The following is a 14,790-nucleotide window of genomic DNA, read 5'->3' on the forward strand; positions in this document are numbered from 1 at the left end:
CTAAAAACACCAGGTTAGGGACTTCCCTGGTGGTCCAGTGGTTAAGAATCCGCCTTCCAATGTTGGGGACCTGGGTTCGATCCCTGATCGGGGAACTAGGATACCACATGCCGCGGGGCAACTAAGCCCATGCGCAGCAACTAGAGAGCCCACGCACTCTGGAGCCCACGCGCCACAACTAGAGAGAAGCCTGCACGCCACAATGAAGAGCCCGCGTGCTGCAACAAAAGATCCCATGTGCTGCAACTAAGACCCAACACAGCCCAAAATAAATATGTAGATAGATAGATAGATAGATAAAGGTTAAAAAAAAAAAGGAAGCACCTGGTTAAAGTATATTCAACAATTTTACCTCTCTCATGCTTTACTACTAAAGAATAGGACAGTTGATTTCTTATTCAACTATGATAGATTTTTTTTTACCATTTTTTCATAAAATTCTTATTCTAGCAACCAATTTTTTCAGACTTAGCTTAGCATCTTTCAGATACTATGAAGCTGTATTTAATTTATATGGTGCTTAGTATAACCAAAATACATTAGACACTCTTAAAGAAAGAATGTAATATTCATAACACAACTCTATCAAAAAGTTCACTTAGCTTCAAAGGTAAAATTTATGCTTTTTATAAGGAGTATGTACTACTATTATGGTTAGGAAAAAAACAGAAAAGATTTTTTACAGGGAAAAAAAGTTAATGCTTACCCATATGTCTGATATTGTGTGAAACAATTTTGCCTTTTGTAAGTGACATCACTTGAATGCTATTATCCCAGTGTCCAGCACTAAAAAGCAACTTCGCATCATGTGATACTATAAATAGCTTAGAAGTGATCTCCAGCCCTGGAGCAAAAGGTCCATTCATACTACGCTGAGTTCTGTAAACACAATTAAATATTAGACTCTTCTTTAAAAGATCACTGAGACCGATATCAACTATTCTTTTAATCTCTCCAAAAAGAAATAAAAAATAAGTCTGTTCAACTGTTCATTTCGAAATGTCTATTAATAAGTGATAAATACATTCATATACTACATTAATCTTATATTATTCATTAAACAAAAATACATGTAACAAAATAGTCTCAAGGGTTAAGTGTAAAGAAGTTGAGATTGGTGAAGGTGTGGAAAAGATTTAAATCTTGACTTTCAAAGCCAATTTAGTAAGACTGTCAATTCTGTAAACAGACTCAAAGTGGACAAGATAAGGGTATGCCAGGATCAGGAAAACTGGAAGTTGGAAAGTTTAATCTATTTGCTTTTCCTGGCAATAAGGTACTAGCTGTACCTGTTTTGCTTTAAATGTTCACTTACTTACTTTGGATTTGTCACAGTTTGATCCCTGATGAATGTAAAGTAATTAGAAATGTTTCTGTCATAAGGCAGCCATCCATGGGTTCCAATAACATAGTTCATGCTTACTGTTATCTGGAAAAGAAACACATGAAGACAAACATTAAATGAAAATTAAAGAAAGTGACATAGAATAACCAAATGCTCACATGATGTTAGCATCTGTCACTTAGGGAATAGTGTGGGATTGTGTATTTAAAACATGAGACTCATGAAGAAAGTCTTAAAATAATTCAAATGGTTAAAAAGCTCATTGTTATCCTACTACAAGAAAAGTTGCCCTAACGTATCTTTCTTTAGTATAAGATCATTTTCCTCAAAATTTCTCAAAGTTTACTAGCATCTATTAGTTGGCAGTCAGAAGAAATTAAGGATCAAGTCTTACCATAAAAATAAGATACTTATCATTTAGAACATAAATCAAAAGTAGATCTTATGAAGAATTATTAAGAAGGTCTCCCTTTATTAGGGACAGTAATAGTGAATATTTGCATTAAAAAATGGAAAGTTTTATTCTCCTTTGATAAAAGTAACAGATTACCAAAAACAAATTCAGATAACTTAAAAATATACAGGTATTAAAACTGAAAAATCACAAGAATTCTGCCACTCAAAAGTACTTATTATCGGGCTTCCCTGGTGGCGCAGTGGTTGAGAGTCCGCCTGCCGATGCAGGGGACATGGGTTCGTGCCCCGGTCTGGGAAGATCCCACATGCCACAGAGCGGCTGGGCCCGTGAGCCATGGCCGCTGAGCCTGCGTGTCTGGAGCCTGTGCTCTGCAACAGGAGAGGCCACAACAGTGAGAGAGGCCCACGTACCGCAAAAAAAAAAAAAAAAAAAAAAAGGACTTATTATTTTTGTATATCTTTCTAGATGTTTTTTCTAAGCAAACACACAATAAGGATAATTAGAAAAATAGGTTTAACTCTGGAATCTCGACTATTCACTGTGCTATGCTCAATTTTTATCATTTCTAAGTAACAGAATTAGAATAAGACAGAACTAGGTTTGGTCCATTTGCCAGGGTCCCTTGTTTGCTAGCTCTGTGACTTTGAGCAAGTTACTTCTGAGTTTTAATTCCTCATCTGTAGAAGGGAAATAATAATTGTGCCTATTTCACAGGATTGTTAGGTGGATTAAATGACGAAATTCAAGTACTCAATAATATGTCCTGCATGTGGACAGACCTTTATCTCATTTTTATTATTCTCACTGTTTATGATAAATTTTAACATCTAGTAATAAGTTACATCACAATTTTCTTATACAAAATTTCCTGGTATTTTCACATATTTATTATTCCAAATAAATTTTAGAATTACAGAACTAGGACTTCCCTGGTGGCGCAGTGGTTAAGAATCCACCTGCCGATGAAGGGGACACGGGTTTGAGCCCTGTTCCAGGAAGATCCTACGTGCCGCGGAGCAACTAAGCCTGTGCGTCACAACTACTGAGCCCACGTGCCACAACTACTGAAGCCTGCACACCTAGAGCCCATGCTCCGCAACAAGAGAAGCCACCGCAATGAGAAGCCTGTGCACCACAACGAAGAGTAGCCCCCGCTCACTGCAACTAGAGAAAGCCCACACACAGCCATCAAGACCCAATGCAACCATATATAAAAAAATTTAATTAAAAAAAAAAGGATTACAGAACTACTTAAAAGCTCTGTAAATAAAAGATACATTTTGTTTTGTTTTGTTTTGCGGTATGCGGGCCTCTCACTGTTGCGGCCTCTCCCGTTGCAGAGCACAGGCTCAGGACACGCAGGCTCAGCGGCCATGGCCCATGGGCCCAGCCGCTTCACGGCATGTGGGATCTTCCTGGACCGGGGCACGAACCCCTGTCCCCTGCATTGGCAGGCGGACTCTCAACCACTGCGCCACCAGGGAAGCCCCTAAAAGATACATTTTTATACTTGGTCAAATTAATTCTATTTAAAAATTTTCTCTTTGTTTTTTTTTTGGCCATGCTGTGCAGCATGTGGGATCTTCGTTCCCCCACCAGGCTACCAGGGATCGAACTCAGGCCCCCTGCAGTGGAAGTGTGGAGCCCTAACCACTGGACCTCCAGGGAATTCCCTTACCTATGCTTTTAAAAAAGACTTTAAAAAAATTTTATTTTCTCGATTTTTTTCATAAGTTGTAATGGATATAGACATGGCAGTGTGAAAAGGTATAAATCAACTTACCAGTAACTCAGGACTGCCTTGTGAAATAAAAGAACGAGACTGATTTTTGGGGACAATGGCCTTTATGAGTGGAATACCATCACTAATTCCCTATAAAATAAAGGACAGAGGTTTAGTGGCTGGTTCTACTATCCTTATTAGGTACAAATTATTGAAAACTTCATTTCTTTAAAGATAAACCCTGAGATATAGCCTTGTACTCTACCAAAACATATCATCACTTAATTTTAAATATAGGAAAGGAATTATATACCATGTTTGAATGGCAGACTTGAAAGTTCTGAAACCCATCACCTCTTGTATTCCACTATGCTGCTGTTAATCAAGGATGTAGATTTCAAGGAGTGTCAACCATTTAAAACAGCCAGTGACTTAAAACCTTTCCTTTTCCCATGCCGTACTGACATGAATATAAATTAGAAAATACAGACCATATAAGAAAACATTTCTCAAATTAAGTGAAATGGGAAAACTAGTTATATTTTATGGAATTTTCCTTTTGGGTTTAACTTTCAAAAAATAGATCTATTCCATTACCTGAGGCCCTTCCTGAAAGCTACAACAAAGGACCAGAAAATAAAGACAGTCCTCAGAAAACATCCACCATTATCTTCTTACAGTGTGAAAGAGAAAAACGATTTGAAATAAGTTTTTTGATGTGACAATAGTTCCTAAATTACACCTAACATTTATTAGATAAATTATAACCTAACATTAGTGGGTACATACGACATGCCAGGTGCTTTTCTAAGAGCTTTATATGAACTAAATAATGATGTATGACCACATGAAGTTAATGCATATCTTTTCTCTTCATACTGTGAATTAATCAAGAGAAGACAACTGACATTTAAACAAGCATAAATGGAAATGGTATCTGAAGAAATCCATTTAATAAGCCCCTTGCTTTCACTGCTACGTCAATTTTCTTCACCATTTTAACACCTAGGAAGAGACATAAAAGACGCCTTCTCTTTTCATATGAATGAGTGGGAAACACCTTCTTGTATGATGATGAAAAGGGATTAACAATTATTGGTACCCAAGGATATCTATTGTGTTCTTTATCCTGCTCCAGACACTGGCCCTGAGGAAAGCTACCCTGTGACTTGGGGTGGGTGCAGAGAGGGGCAAATGCCACTGCATCTGCAGACAGAACTCAGAATGTATTGCACTATAAAAAACAATGCCACAAATGATCAGATATGATGAAAATACTTTTATCAGCATTACATAATAAATATCTTATTACATGTCCATCAGTTTAGGGGTCAAATAGGGTTTTGTGGGTTGCCCTATGTGTAGCCAAAAGTTAACATAGCAGGACTGAGACTGCTCTCCTTAGAAAGGCTGCTTGCAAGGTTGGCCATTGGCTGGCATCAGGGAACTTGGCAGGCAAAGACATCCTACACTGATATAGAACTTGTCTTCAATAATACACGTGGCTCACTATGCCTAGACTATTTGTGCAAACAATCGTCTGAATACAGGCTTTTCTTTTGGGAGTCTAGAATTTTGGAATGTGCTAGGCAGAGGTGAGTGTCTAATGAGCTTCCCTGGGAGACAAAATCATGTTGCCACATTTCATTACTGGAAGAATTAAGCACCTTCAAATGATATGTAGGTACAAAGTCCAAAATATTTACGATCTGGCCCTTTAAGAAAACATTTACTACCCTTTGCTGTATGGCATGAGAGTTACTCCTTGTTCTATGCACATCTCCAATCTATTCTTAGTAACTTTTTATCATTTTGTATTCTTCCAAAAGAGTTAATATTATCTGTCCTAACCAAATTTATAGGTAGTAATGCATTTCATATTCACATTCTGAACTATTCAAAGAACAGCTGACCCTTGAACAACTCGGGAGTTTGGGACACCAACCCTCCATGCATTATTATATAATTTATAGTCAGCCCTCTGTATCTGCGCTTCCTCCTTATCTGCAGTTCTGCACCCACAAATTCAACCAATCCCAGATTATGTAGTACTGTAGTATTTACTATTGAAAAAAAATCCATGTATAAGTGGACCCACACTGTTCAAACCTGTGTTGTTCAAGAATCAACTGTAATTCAATATGTATATTTAAACATGTGAATTTGAAGCTACTCTTTCAAGAACAGCATTAACTATCTATCTTGCTCCACTTGACTATTCCTTCTGACATCATCAATTAACAACCTGACTCATGGGCCATATTTTATATATGAGTAGACATTGTAATTAAAAGTTATTTTAGATTTCCTCTACATATCATCTCAACTGACACAAAAAGCAATTTAAATCAAATTATTCTTCCTCTTTATGTTTCCTTTGGGAGAACGTGAGGTTGGAAGAAAGAAAGCCAAAACAAACATTACAGCAGCAAACAAAAGCTTTCAACAAGGTTGTTTTAAAAAATCTAAGAACATATTACTGAAGTATTATTTACTATTTTGGATTAAGTATTAAAATCCACCCTCTCCATTAAAGAACAAAAGGAACAATGAAGTGTACAGAAATCACAGAGAAAATCCTTTGATATTATCAAGTTGGATATTACCTCTATAAAAAATGACTTGAGTTCAGGGAGGTGTTGAAATAAGTTAAAGGTTGAAGTGTCTGTTTTGGTTTGCTTCTGCACTGCTTCCTCTGCTGATAATCTAGAAGGGTGTGGTTCCTTCAAAAAAAAAATTAAGAAAAAAAGAATTCCATAATTACATTAAAACATCTCTCACTATAATCCTTCATACATACCAGACTCTAGCTATGATGGATTACATACCATGCACTATTGACAACTCCTGGCTTTTGCTCCATTTCCTTGGCAGAGTTCGGGCCCTCTTCATTCCTAGAGAAACCCTACTTCTACTTTAAACTTTTTCATACTGATCTGTCCCTTGAATCTCTAAGTCAGAATTAACTATTCTATTATTTTTCTCAGCACACTACATTATTTAGTATTTTATTTAGTACTTATTTCTTTCTATGTTGGATTACATATAGTGGGTTATGGTCTTTCCCAACTAGACAACAGGTACCTTAAAGTCAGAAAATAAGTCATATTCATGTTTGGATTTTCAACACATAGAAAAGTATCATAAATATGGTACATGCTTATGTATATGTTTGGTAAAATTAAATACATTATTCAAAAGTCAAAATTTATAATATGGGTGAATCTTTAATTCCTGAAATAAGATTTGAATGTCAATATTCTCAGAATCAAATTATAGATATTACTGCATTGCTTTTCAAATAAGTTATTATTATTCCTTACCTTTAATGCCAGAAACAAAAGATATTATCAACTTTTTAAATGAGAAGAAAATTACAAGTCAAATTAATATTCCAATGCCACAGTTAAAATGCAAAATAGAAAACCAGCTAAAGAGGATTCTATCTCCATTGCAAAATATTAGATTATGGGAAACAGATTTGACAGCTCTAATTCAATATTTATCTCTGAATTATCCATGTGAGTAGGATTCACTTTATTTGAAATCAAAAGCTGATTTTTATGTCATTTTTTTATCTTAAAAACTAATTAGCACTGCCCTTATAAAAAAAAAAGGTAAAGCTGCTGCAAAAATATTATAGAATCTATTTCAAAGTCCAATGAAGTGTTGTGTTTTATTCTGTTACTTTTGCCTTCTGACTATCAGCAGGTAAGGAATAAAGATTTATTTCAAATATGAATATTCTGCAAAAATCAATGTTGGAGGATCCAAACTGTTGCTAAGGAATAGTAACAATTATAAATCTTGGTCTGATAGCTAAATTAACAGAAGTTCATCTATAAGCCAGAGTTTAGATATACCGTTGCTGTTATAGCTGTGGAGATTTCAGTTCAACAAATACTTACTGCCCACAAATTATATGCAAGAAAGATACAAAAATGATTTAAAATAAGTTGCCGCCTTTAACATTTTATAATATAGTGAGGCCAATGGATAAATATACAACTAACTAAGGTGGAAGTGTCATAATTAGGATATAAATAACAGCCCATAAGAATGGAAAAATGATCTACAAGTTCAAAAAGGGGGCTTACAGCTATTAATTCAGAGGAAACATGGCATGGAAGAAAGGATTTGGAGTTAGATGATCATGCATCCAAATTCTGTCCCAGTCACATTCTAGTTGTATAAAGTTGGAAAAAAGTATTTGATTTTTCTAAGGTGTTGTAGGCGAGGTATTAATTGCTATGAAATACGGCTTCATCATGTAAAAAGTAAGGATGATTGAATATTTACTGTGAAGTTAGGTAAATCACTTAGCACAGTGCTTGCATAGGAAAGTATCAACTTAATAAATGGTATATTATTATGTATTCCTCATTTCCAAATTCATATACTAACAAAGATCAAGACGTCTTTGCAAGCTAATATTGGATTAACTTCTATGAATCCAAAGCTGTATGCAATCAGGAAGACAATAATTTAACTTCAGATACTAGGATGGGAAAAGAAATACAGTGATATTTATACTTCGATTTTATATATTCTGCAATTTGATTTTTAGGACTGGGTTTGGGCTCTGGATGATAAGAACCCTTTGGGAGCAGATGTCAGCTACTAAAAGTCTTATACATGCAATGAGTCCCAGTATTAGAACAGCTTTAATAGTATAACCTAACTGGTATTCAGTTAGAGCTACTTCTCCATTTAATAAAGGAGGGAGTAATAGCTCACCTGACAGGGGCCTCAACTTTTCCTTTCCCAGAAACAACAAAATAAATGTGATTGGCTTTCTGAGTAAATATTAATCCTTTGTGACTTCAGACGAATTGACTGAATATGTGGATTTTGACTGCAATATTTTGATATTTAAAATAGGAACAATCATGGGCTTCCCTGGTGGCGCAGTGGTTGAGAATCTGCCTGCCAATGCAGGGGACACGGGTTCAAGCCCTGGTCTGGGAAGATCCCACATGCCGCGGAGCAACTAGGCCCGTGAGCCACAACTACTGAGCCTGCGCGTCTGAAGCCTGTGCCCCGCAACAAGAGGCCGCGACAGTGAAAGGCCCGCGCACTCCGATGAAGAGTGGCCCCCGCTTGCCGCAACTAGAGAAAGCCCTCGCACAGAAACGAAGACCCAACACAGCCATAAATAAATAAATAAATAAATAAATAAAAAGGAACAATCATTTAAATCTATTTATTTTTAAAGTGACAGTATAATTTTTTCCAAATTCTAGATAATACTGAAATAAGGTTTTTGTTTTTTGGTTTTTATTGCGGTACGCGGGCCTCTCATTGTTGTGGCCTCTCCCGTTGCGGAGCACAGGCTCCGGACGCGCAGGCTCAGCGGCCACAGCTCATGGGCCTAGCCGCTCTGCGGCATGTGGGATCTTCCCGGACCAGGGCATGAACCCGTGTCCCCTGCATCAGCAGGCGGACTCTCAACCACTGCGCCACCAGGGAAGCCCTGAAATAAGGTTTTAAATCATTAAAAACCTTGAAAATACTGGTAGTACTATTCCTTAGCAATTAAATTCTGGACTTTGGTAATCAATAACTTTTATGCTTTACCTTTAACAGTTGACAAGGTGTTTGCCCAAAATTGTTAATCATCCCTTCTAAGGCTTTTCTTTCCTTCTCATCTGTTAAGGCATCCAGATCCACAGCTCCTAAAACCAAGAGAAGTAGTCAATTCACTATAGAGCGAAAACAAATCAGCAAGCCACACAACTGTTTAACATATCAGAGACTGATTAGTATATTTTCAACAAAATATTATTCCATTCATCAGTTTATAAAACTACTGTAAAGAGATAATTTTTAAAAAAACAGTAAAGCTTCAGATATTAAATATGTACAAAAATAAATTCCACCCACTGTTTAGAACTAAAATATTTTAAACAAAAGTTAACTGGTTGTCTATAAAAGTTTCTCTTATAAAAATGCACACTATACTCATAGTACACCTGATTGCTTTCTTCACAATAGTTAAGCTGAAACAAGTGTAATAACCACACAAAAATACTGCTATAAATTAGTTTATCTAACAAAAGTTGGGCAAGGTGATATTCTGGCTAACTGATTATACCAGCCATACTTAATCCCTATTGTTACATAGCTAGTAATTGACCAAACTAGGTAAAGTCTGATTTCAAAGTCTATGCTCCTAACCACCATGCTATACTACCTTCCTACAAAACTGTTATCAAATGAATACAGCAAGGTAAAAACATGCTTGTCTATTTACCAAAAGTCATGTGGGCTCTGCTCAAATTCATAAAACTTCACACTATTCATAATCTTTAGAACTATTAGCTCTATGGAAGGATTAGGAAAGAACTCCTTCTTAAGCCTTTCAAAGCCTTCAAAAATGTTCTTGATCCAGAGCTAAACATTAGAATAATGTCATCTGACTATCATTGGAAGAAGAATTTGTTTTGTTTTCTTTTGTTTTTGCGGTACGCGGGCCTCTCACTGCTGCGGCCCCTCCCGTTGCGGAGCACAGGCTCCGGACGTGCAGGCCCAGCGGCCATGGCTCACGGGCCCAGCCGCTCCACGGCATGTGGGATCTTCCTGGACCGGGGCACGAACCCGTGTCCCCTGCATCGGCAGGCAGACTCTCAACCACTGCGCCACCAGGGAAGCCCAGAATTTGTTATTTTAATTCTAAAAAGTCTTATTTAATGTCTGCTAACAATTTAATACAGAATATTCAGACCCAACTGAATAGGACACATATGGCCAGAGATCAAAATCTTTTATGCCACCAATAATTGACATTTTAACTACTATTTTTTTAAAAAGCAGCAGCCTTTCAAGTAGAAAAGATAACTAAAACTATTTTTTAAATGTAGTCTTTCTTGTGTTAAATAGTTATGCCAAAAACACCACATATAAACACATATTAAATAATATTTTTTATTAACATAATGAAAGAGAAAAAGTATAGGCTTATACCTTCATAACTACAGTAATAGAAAACATTGAGTGCCTCCACTGCAGCTGGCCCCCTCTGTTTATAGCCAAAAATCAGATCTATCCATTCATGAAGATGAGCAGAAACATATTCAGACTCCTAGAAAAAAAACAAATTTAGCAATTAATATAGAGATACCTTCCAACTACAACATAATGATAGGTCCTTTAAAAAAAAATAAGAGCATTTTAATAAATAAAATATTGTTAAAAAAAATAAGAGCATTTTATGCATTTCCACACACAAATCTTATCATTGTAAATAAAATTATCTCAAAATCATGTTAAACACTGAACCAAGTTGACTATATTCTATCTAGTAAAATGTAGACATATTTATTAATATTTACTACATATACATCTCCTAACTAATGGGTGAAGAAAATAACAAATCTTCTTATAGCCCAAATAAGAACAACAAAAAAATTAATGATAGCTGTGGAATACAGCTTTCTTGTGAAAATTCCACTGAAATAGTCCAGAAATTCAATTCAAGGAAACAAGGAAACCGCACTGGGGTGTATTGAAGATAGCTGAAAAATCACTCCCTCCACACACCCCCATACCGCCAACTAAGAGGTGAACTTGGTGGCAGGCAGAGGCTTAAAGAACCCGGAGCCTGTTAGTGAGGAGTTGAAAGACCGTAAGAAAAGTGTTATTGGAGACAGGAGAAAAGGGAACTCATGTTTTCGTTACATGAAAGATAGAAAGGGTACCTAATGAACTCTTGGATCTGGGGGTAGAGATTTCCAGGCAGAATGTTTTTAAATGATAATTGGCTTCTTTTAGCTGCCTGTGATTATGTGTGGGAGGAGCAAGAATGAGTTTTAAAAATGAACTGTTTGGGTCTTAAGCATAATTTTAAAAGTATATAAAGGAGTTGGGTCTTGCTGGGCACAAAAATTATTTCTTATTTCCAGGATTACTAGAAAGCAAAGACTCTCAAAGTGAGACATGGCCTAAGTTAATGCTTAAATCAGAATGTTTCCAGTAAAATATGGCCTTGGGCAAAAGTTTAGATCAAGAGTGTGGCTAAAAAGCAATCTGCTGAGATCTCAAAGATTTTAGGCTGTGTGTCACAGACCCACTCAACTAGACAATAGAGCATCTTAACCTTAAGAACATTTCCCATTGTAGCCTCCCACTCAGCCCAAAGGAGATAATGAACTGTCTCATAAAGTAATGTGGAATGGTTTTTGCCCAACAGAGTTGATGCATAAGAAACCCATAACATTTTAAAAGAAATTGCATTAATTCAAGCTGAAAAAGTTAAAAACAGTTCAAAAAATAAAAGAGACTTTGGCTTCCAGCTTATCACGGTTAGGAAAGAGGCTTGCAAAGATACTCTTGTAAACAATGTTTTTTGTTTTAGTTTTTATGGAAAAGAATGACTAAGAGTGAAAAGCCAAGAGCCTAAGGGTAGAACAAAAAGATCCATGGAGAACCAATATCAGGGAATAGTACTGGGCCCTAGTAAAGTAACTGAGAGCATGTCCCTGCTGGAATTCTGAATTGTTATAAACAAGAGGCTAGGTGCCTCTGTTTAACCAATATCAGGGAATAGCACTGGGCCCTAGTAAAGTAACTGAGAGCATGTCCCTGCTGGAATTCTCAACTGTTATAAACAAGAGGCTAGGTGCCTCTGTTTTCTCGCTTCCTTTTGAATGTTAGTGTCTATTATAGTTTTCCTGTCCTTGTTACACCACTGTTACATGGGGGGCAGATAACTTGTCTCCTTACTTCAGTCTTCAGATACAAGAGGAGACACTGGAGTAGTTTCATCCACACATGGATTTGATTTAGATGACTAATAAGATTCTGGACTTCAGGCCTCATGCCTTTATGCAAGGATCAGCAAACTACTGTTTGTGGGCCAAACCTTACTAGCAGCCAGATTTGTAGATTAGCAGAACACAGACATACCCCCATTTTCTTTTGCACTACAATGGCAGAATTTCAACACAGACTAAGTTTACAGCCAATGAAAATATTTACTAGCTGGTCCTTTACGGAAAAAGTCTGCAGAACCCTGCCTTAATGAGCTGAGACTTTGGGAAGGTCTTGAGAGGAAGTATGTACATTTTGCATGTAGAAGGAATCTAAATACTTCGTGGCCAGAGGGCAGCCTGTGTATGGTGGATTAAAGATAGCTGCAAATTCTTTCTCACTCCAACCATTAAGAGATGGAGTTTACTTTCTTTCCTCTGGAATCTGCACTGATCCTGTTACTATTTAACCATGACAAGAAGGCAGAAGTGATACTCTGACAGTTCACAGCCTTAGGCCTCAAGAAAGTGTAGAAGCTTCCACTTTTGCATTCTTGGGGGGCCTTGAGCTGCCATGTAAGAAGTCTGGCTAATCAGTTAGAGAGACCACATGAAGAGGAGATATCCTGAGACTACAGGGAGAGGGAGAAAAGTCAGAATCCCAGTGTCTCAATGCAGCCTCCAGATGACTCCAACCTCAACTGCCATATGACTGCAAGCGGATGAGAACCTTAAGCAAGACCAGAAGAACTGCCCAGTGGAGGCAAGTCAACTCACATAAGCGTGAGAAATAATAAAATAGCTATAGTTTTAAGCCACTAAATTTTGGGATAGTTTGTTACACGGCAATACGTAACTGAAACACAAACTTCTAACCTCTTATTAATGAGGAGTATGTCTTCCTAAAATCCTGGACCCCTACTTACTGTCATAGATAACACAGAAGGAAGCATCTGAGAAGTTCCTGCCTAGTTAAAAAGTAACAGATTATTTTTCAGAGTTGTTTTATTTTTTCCCAATTCCTTATTCATGCATGGGGTTATTGCTTACAAATGTTAAAGTGTAGTCCTGAATTTTGTAAACTTGACTAACTATGTACTAATGACAAGGAATATTTCCAAGTACTGGCCTATTTAGTTTCAGAATCTGTAACACTTCAGTTTAGATAGAAAGCTAAGTGGGCTCTTGTGGGGGGAAAAAGCATTATCTGCAAGATAATAACACAATAGCAACATTAAACTAACTCTCACTAGTCCTTCAATTCCAGAATGGAAATTTAGCAAAAAAACTAGTAAAATTTTTAAGTGGTATTTAGGATTTATTTAGCTGTCTTATTAAAAACTTACTGGAATCCTTCAGAGGAAGAAAAAGTGTACTTATTCTTGTTAGATTTGAAACAAATGTGGGAACTGTGAAAATCAAACTATACCAGCTTGGTGACCAAAATAGTTTTGCATACAATAGGTAGATATCTCAGAGAAGTGAACACAAATGTTTTGCAGACATCCATGGGACTGTACGTACTACTATAGTCTCACTATATCAGAAAATCCATAACCTCAGAATAAATGACTCTATTATACTTTCTAAAACAGCACATATAATAGGTTACAAATTAATCCAGGAAAATCATAGATATACTTTATTCCATCATCCTCTGGAAAACACATATATCTTTATCTTATTGATTTGTCTAATAACTAAACACAAAAATCTTACCAGAGCTTTCCTATGTTTATAGATGAAATCTTCAGCTGACTTAGCCCATTTGGGGAGAAGGACATCATTTACTACTTCTCTGGAAACTTGTAGACGACCGAAGTTAAATTCTAAGACATGTAAAAGATAAACATATCAAATCATTTTAGATTTAAATAAATCAAGTAAAACAAATAAAAGGGTACATTCCTTAGCAAAACTGAAGGCTTTTCTTCTTTTATTAAGAGTAAAAGGTGAGAATCAAGTTCCTTTCTCTTTTTAAAAAATTTTTATTTTATATTGGAATATAGTTGATCAACAACGTCCTGTTAGCTTCACATGCACAGCAAAGCAACTCAGCCATACATATACATGTATCTATTCTTTTTCAAATTCTTTTCCCATTATGGTTATTAGAGTATTGAGCAGAGTTCCCTGTGCTATACAGCAGGTAGTTGTTGGCTATCTATTTTAAATATAGCCCTGTGTACAAGTCAAACCCAAACTCCCAATCTATCCTTCCCCCCCATCCAGTTCCCTTCTTGATATAAATTTATTGAACAGATAAAAATAATTTTTATTTATTGGAATGCATTTTATCAGTTGATTAAAAAGGTAAATGAAAATAAGATAGTTGAAAATTAGTTATTAGAAGATATGTCAGATAATAGTTTATTTTTTGCTGAAAAAAGTGGAGGAAATTATAGCTATGACCAAAACCCTTAACCTAAACAAAAATGCAACACTAAGCATTCTTCTTACATTAAAAATAATTAACAAAGTCCTTCTAATGGTTAATTTACAAAATAGAGCTCCTTAGAGCTTTTTGGTGTAACTTACAACTTAAAATGACTTGTTT

General features: G+C 36.2%; 1 protein-coding gene across 4 annotated transcripts in view; it reads right to left on the minus strand.

Annotated features, from left to right (window-relative positions):
- NBEAL1 (neurobeachin like 1) overlaps positions 1 to 14,790 on the minus strand; it is a 172,035-nt gene that overhangs the window by 11,219 nt on the left and 146,026 nt on the right. For all 4 annotated transcript variants that reach the window (XM_060106210.1, XM_060106208.1, XM_060106209.1 and 1 more), the window contains 7 exons: positions 13,953 to 14,062; positions 10,450 to 10,567; positions 9,064 to 9,161; positions 6,093 to 6,209; positions 3,547 to 3,636; positions 1,320 to 1,429; positions 707 to 879 (listed from right to left, as the gene is read on the minus strand). In XM_060106210.1, the coding sequence (XP_059962193.1) occupies positions 707 to 879; positions 1,320 to 1,429; positions 3,547 to 3,636; positions 6,093 to 6,209; positions 9,064 to 9,161; positions 10,450 to 10,567; positions 13,953 to 14,062 (816 nt within the window). The remainder of the gene's footprint in view (positions 1 to 706; positions 880 to 1,319; positions 1,430 to 3,546; positions 3,637 to 6,092; positions 6,210 to 9,063; positions 9,162 to 10,449; positions 10,568 to 13,952; positions 14,063 to 14,790) is intronic.

The sequence above is a fragment of the Mesoplodon densirostris genome, chromosome 8, assembly GCF_025265405.1.
Source record: "Mesoplodon densirostris isolate mMesDen1 chromosome 8, mMesDen1 primary haplotype, whole genome shotgun sequence".
Lineage (NCBI taxonomy): Eukaryota > Metazoa > Chordata > Mammalia > Artiodactyla > Ziphiidae > Mesoplodon > Mesoplodon densirostris.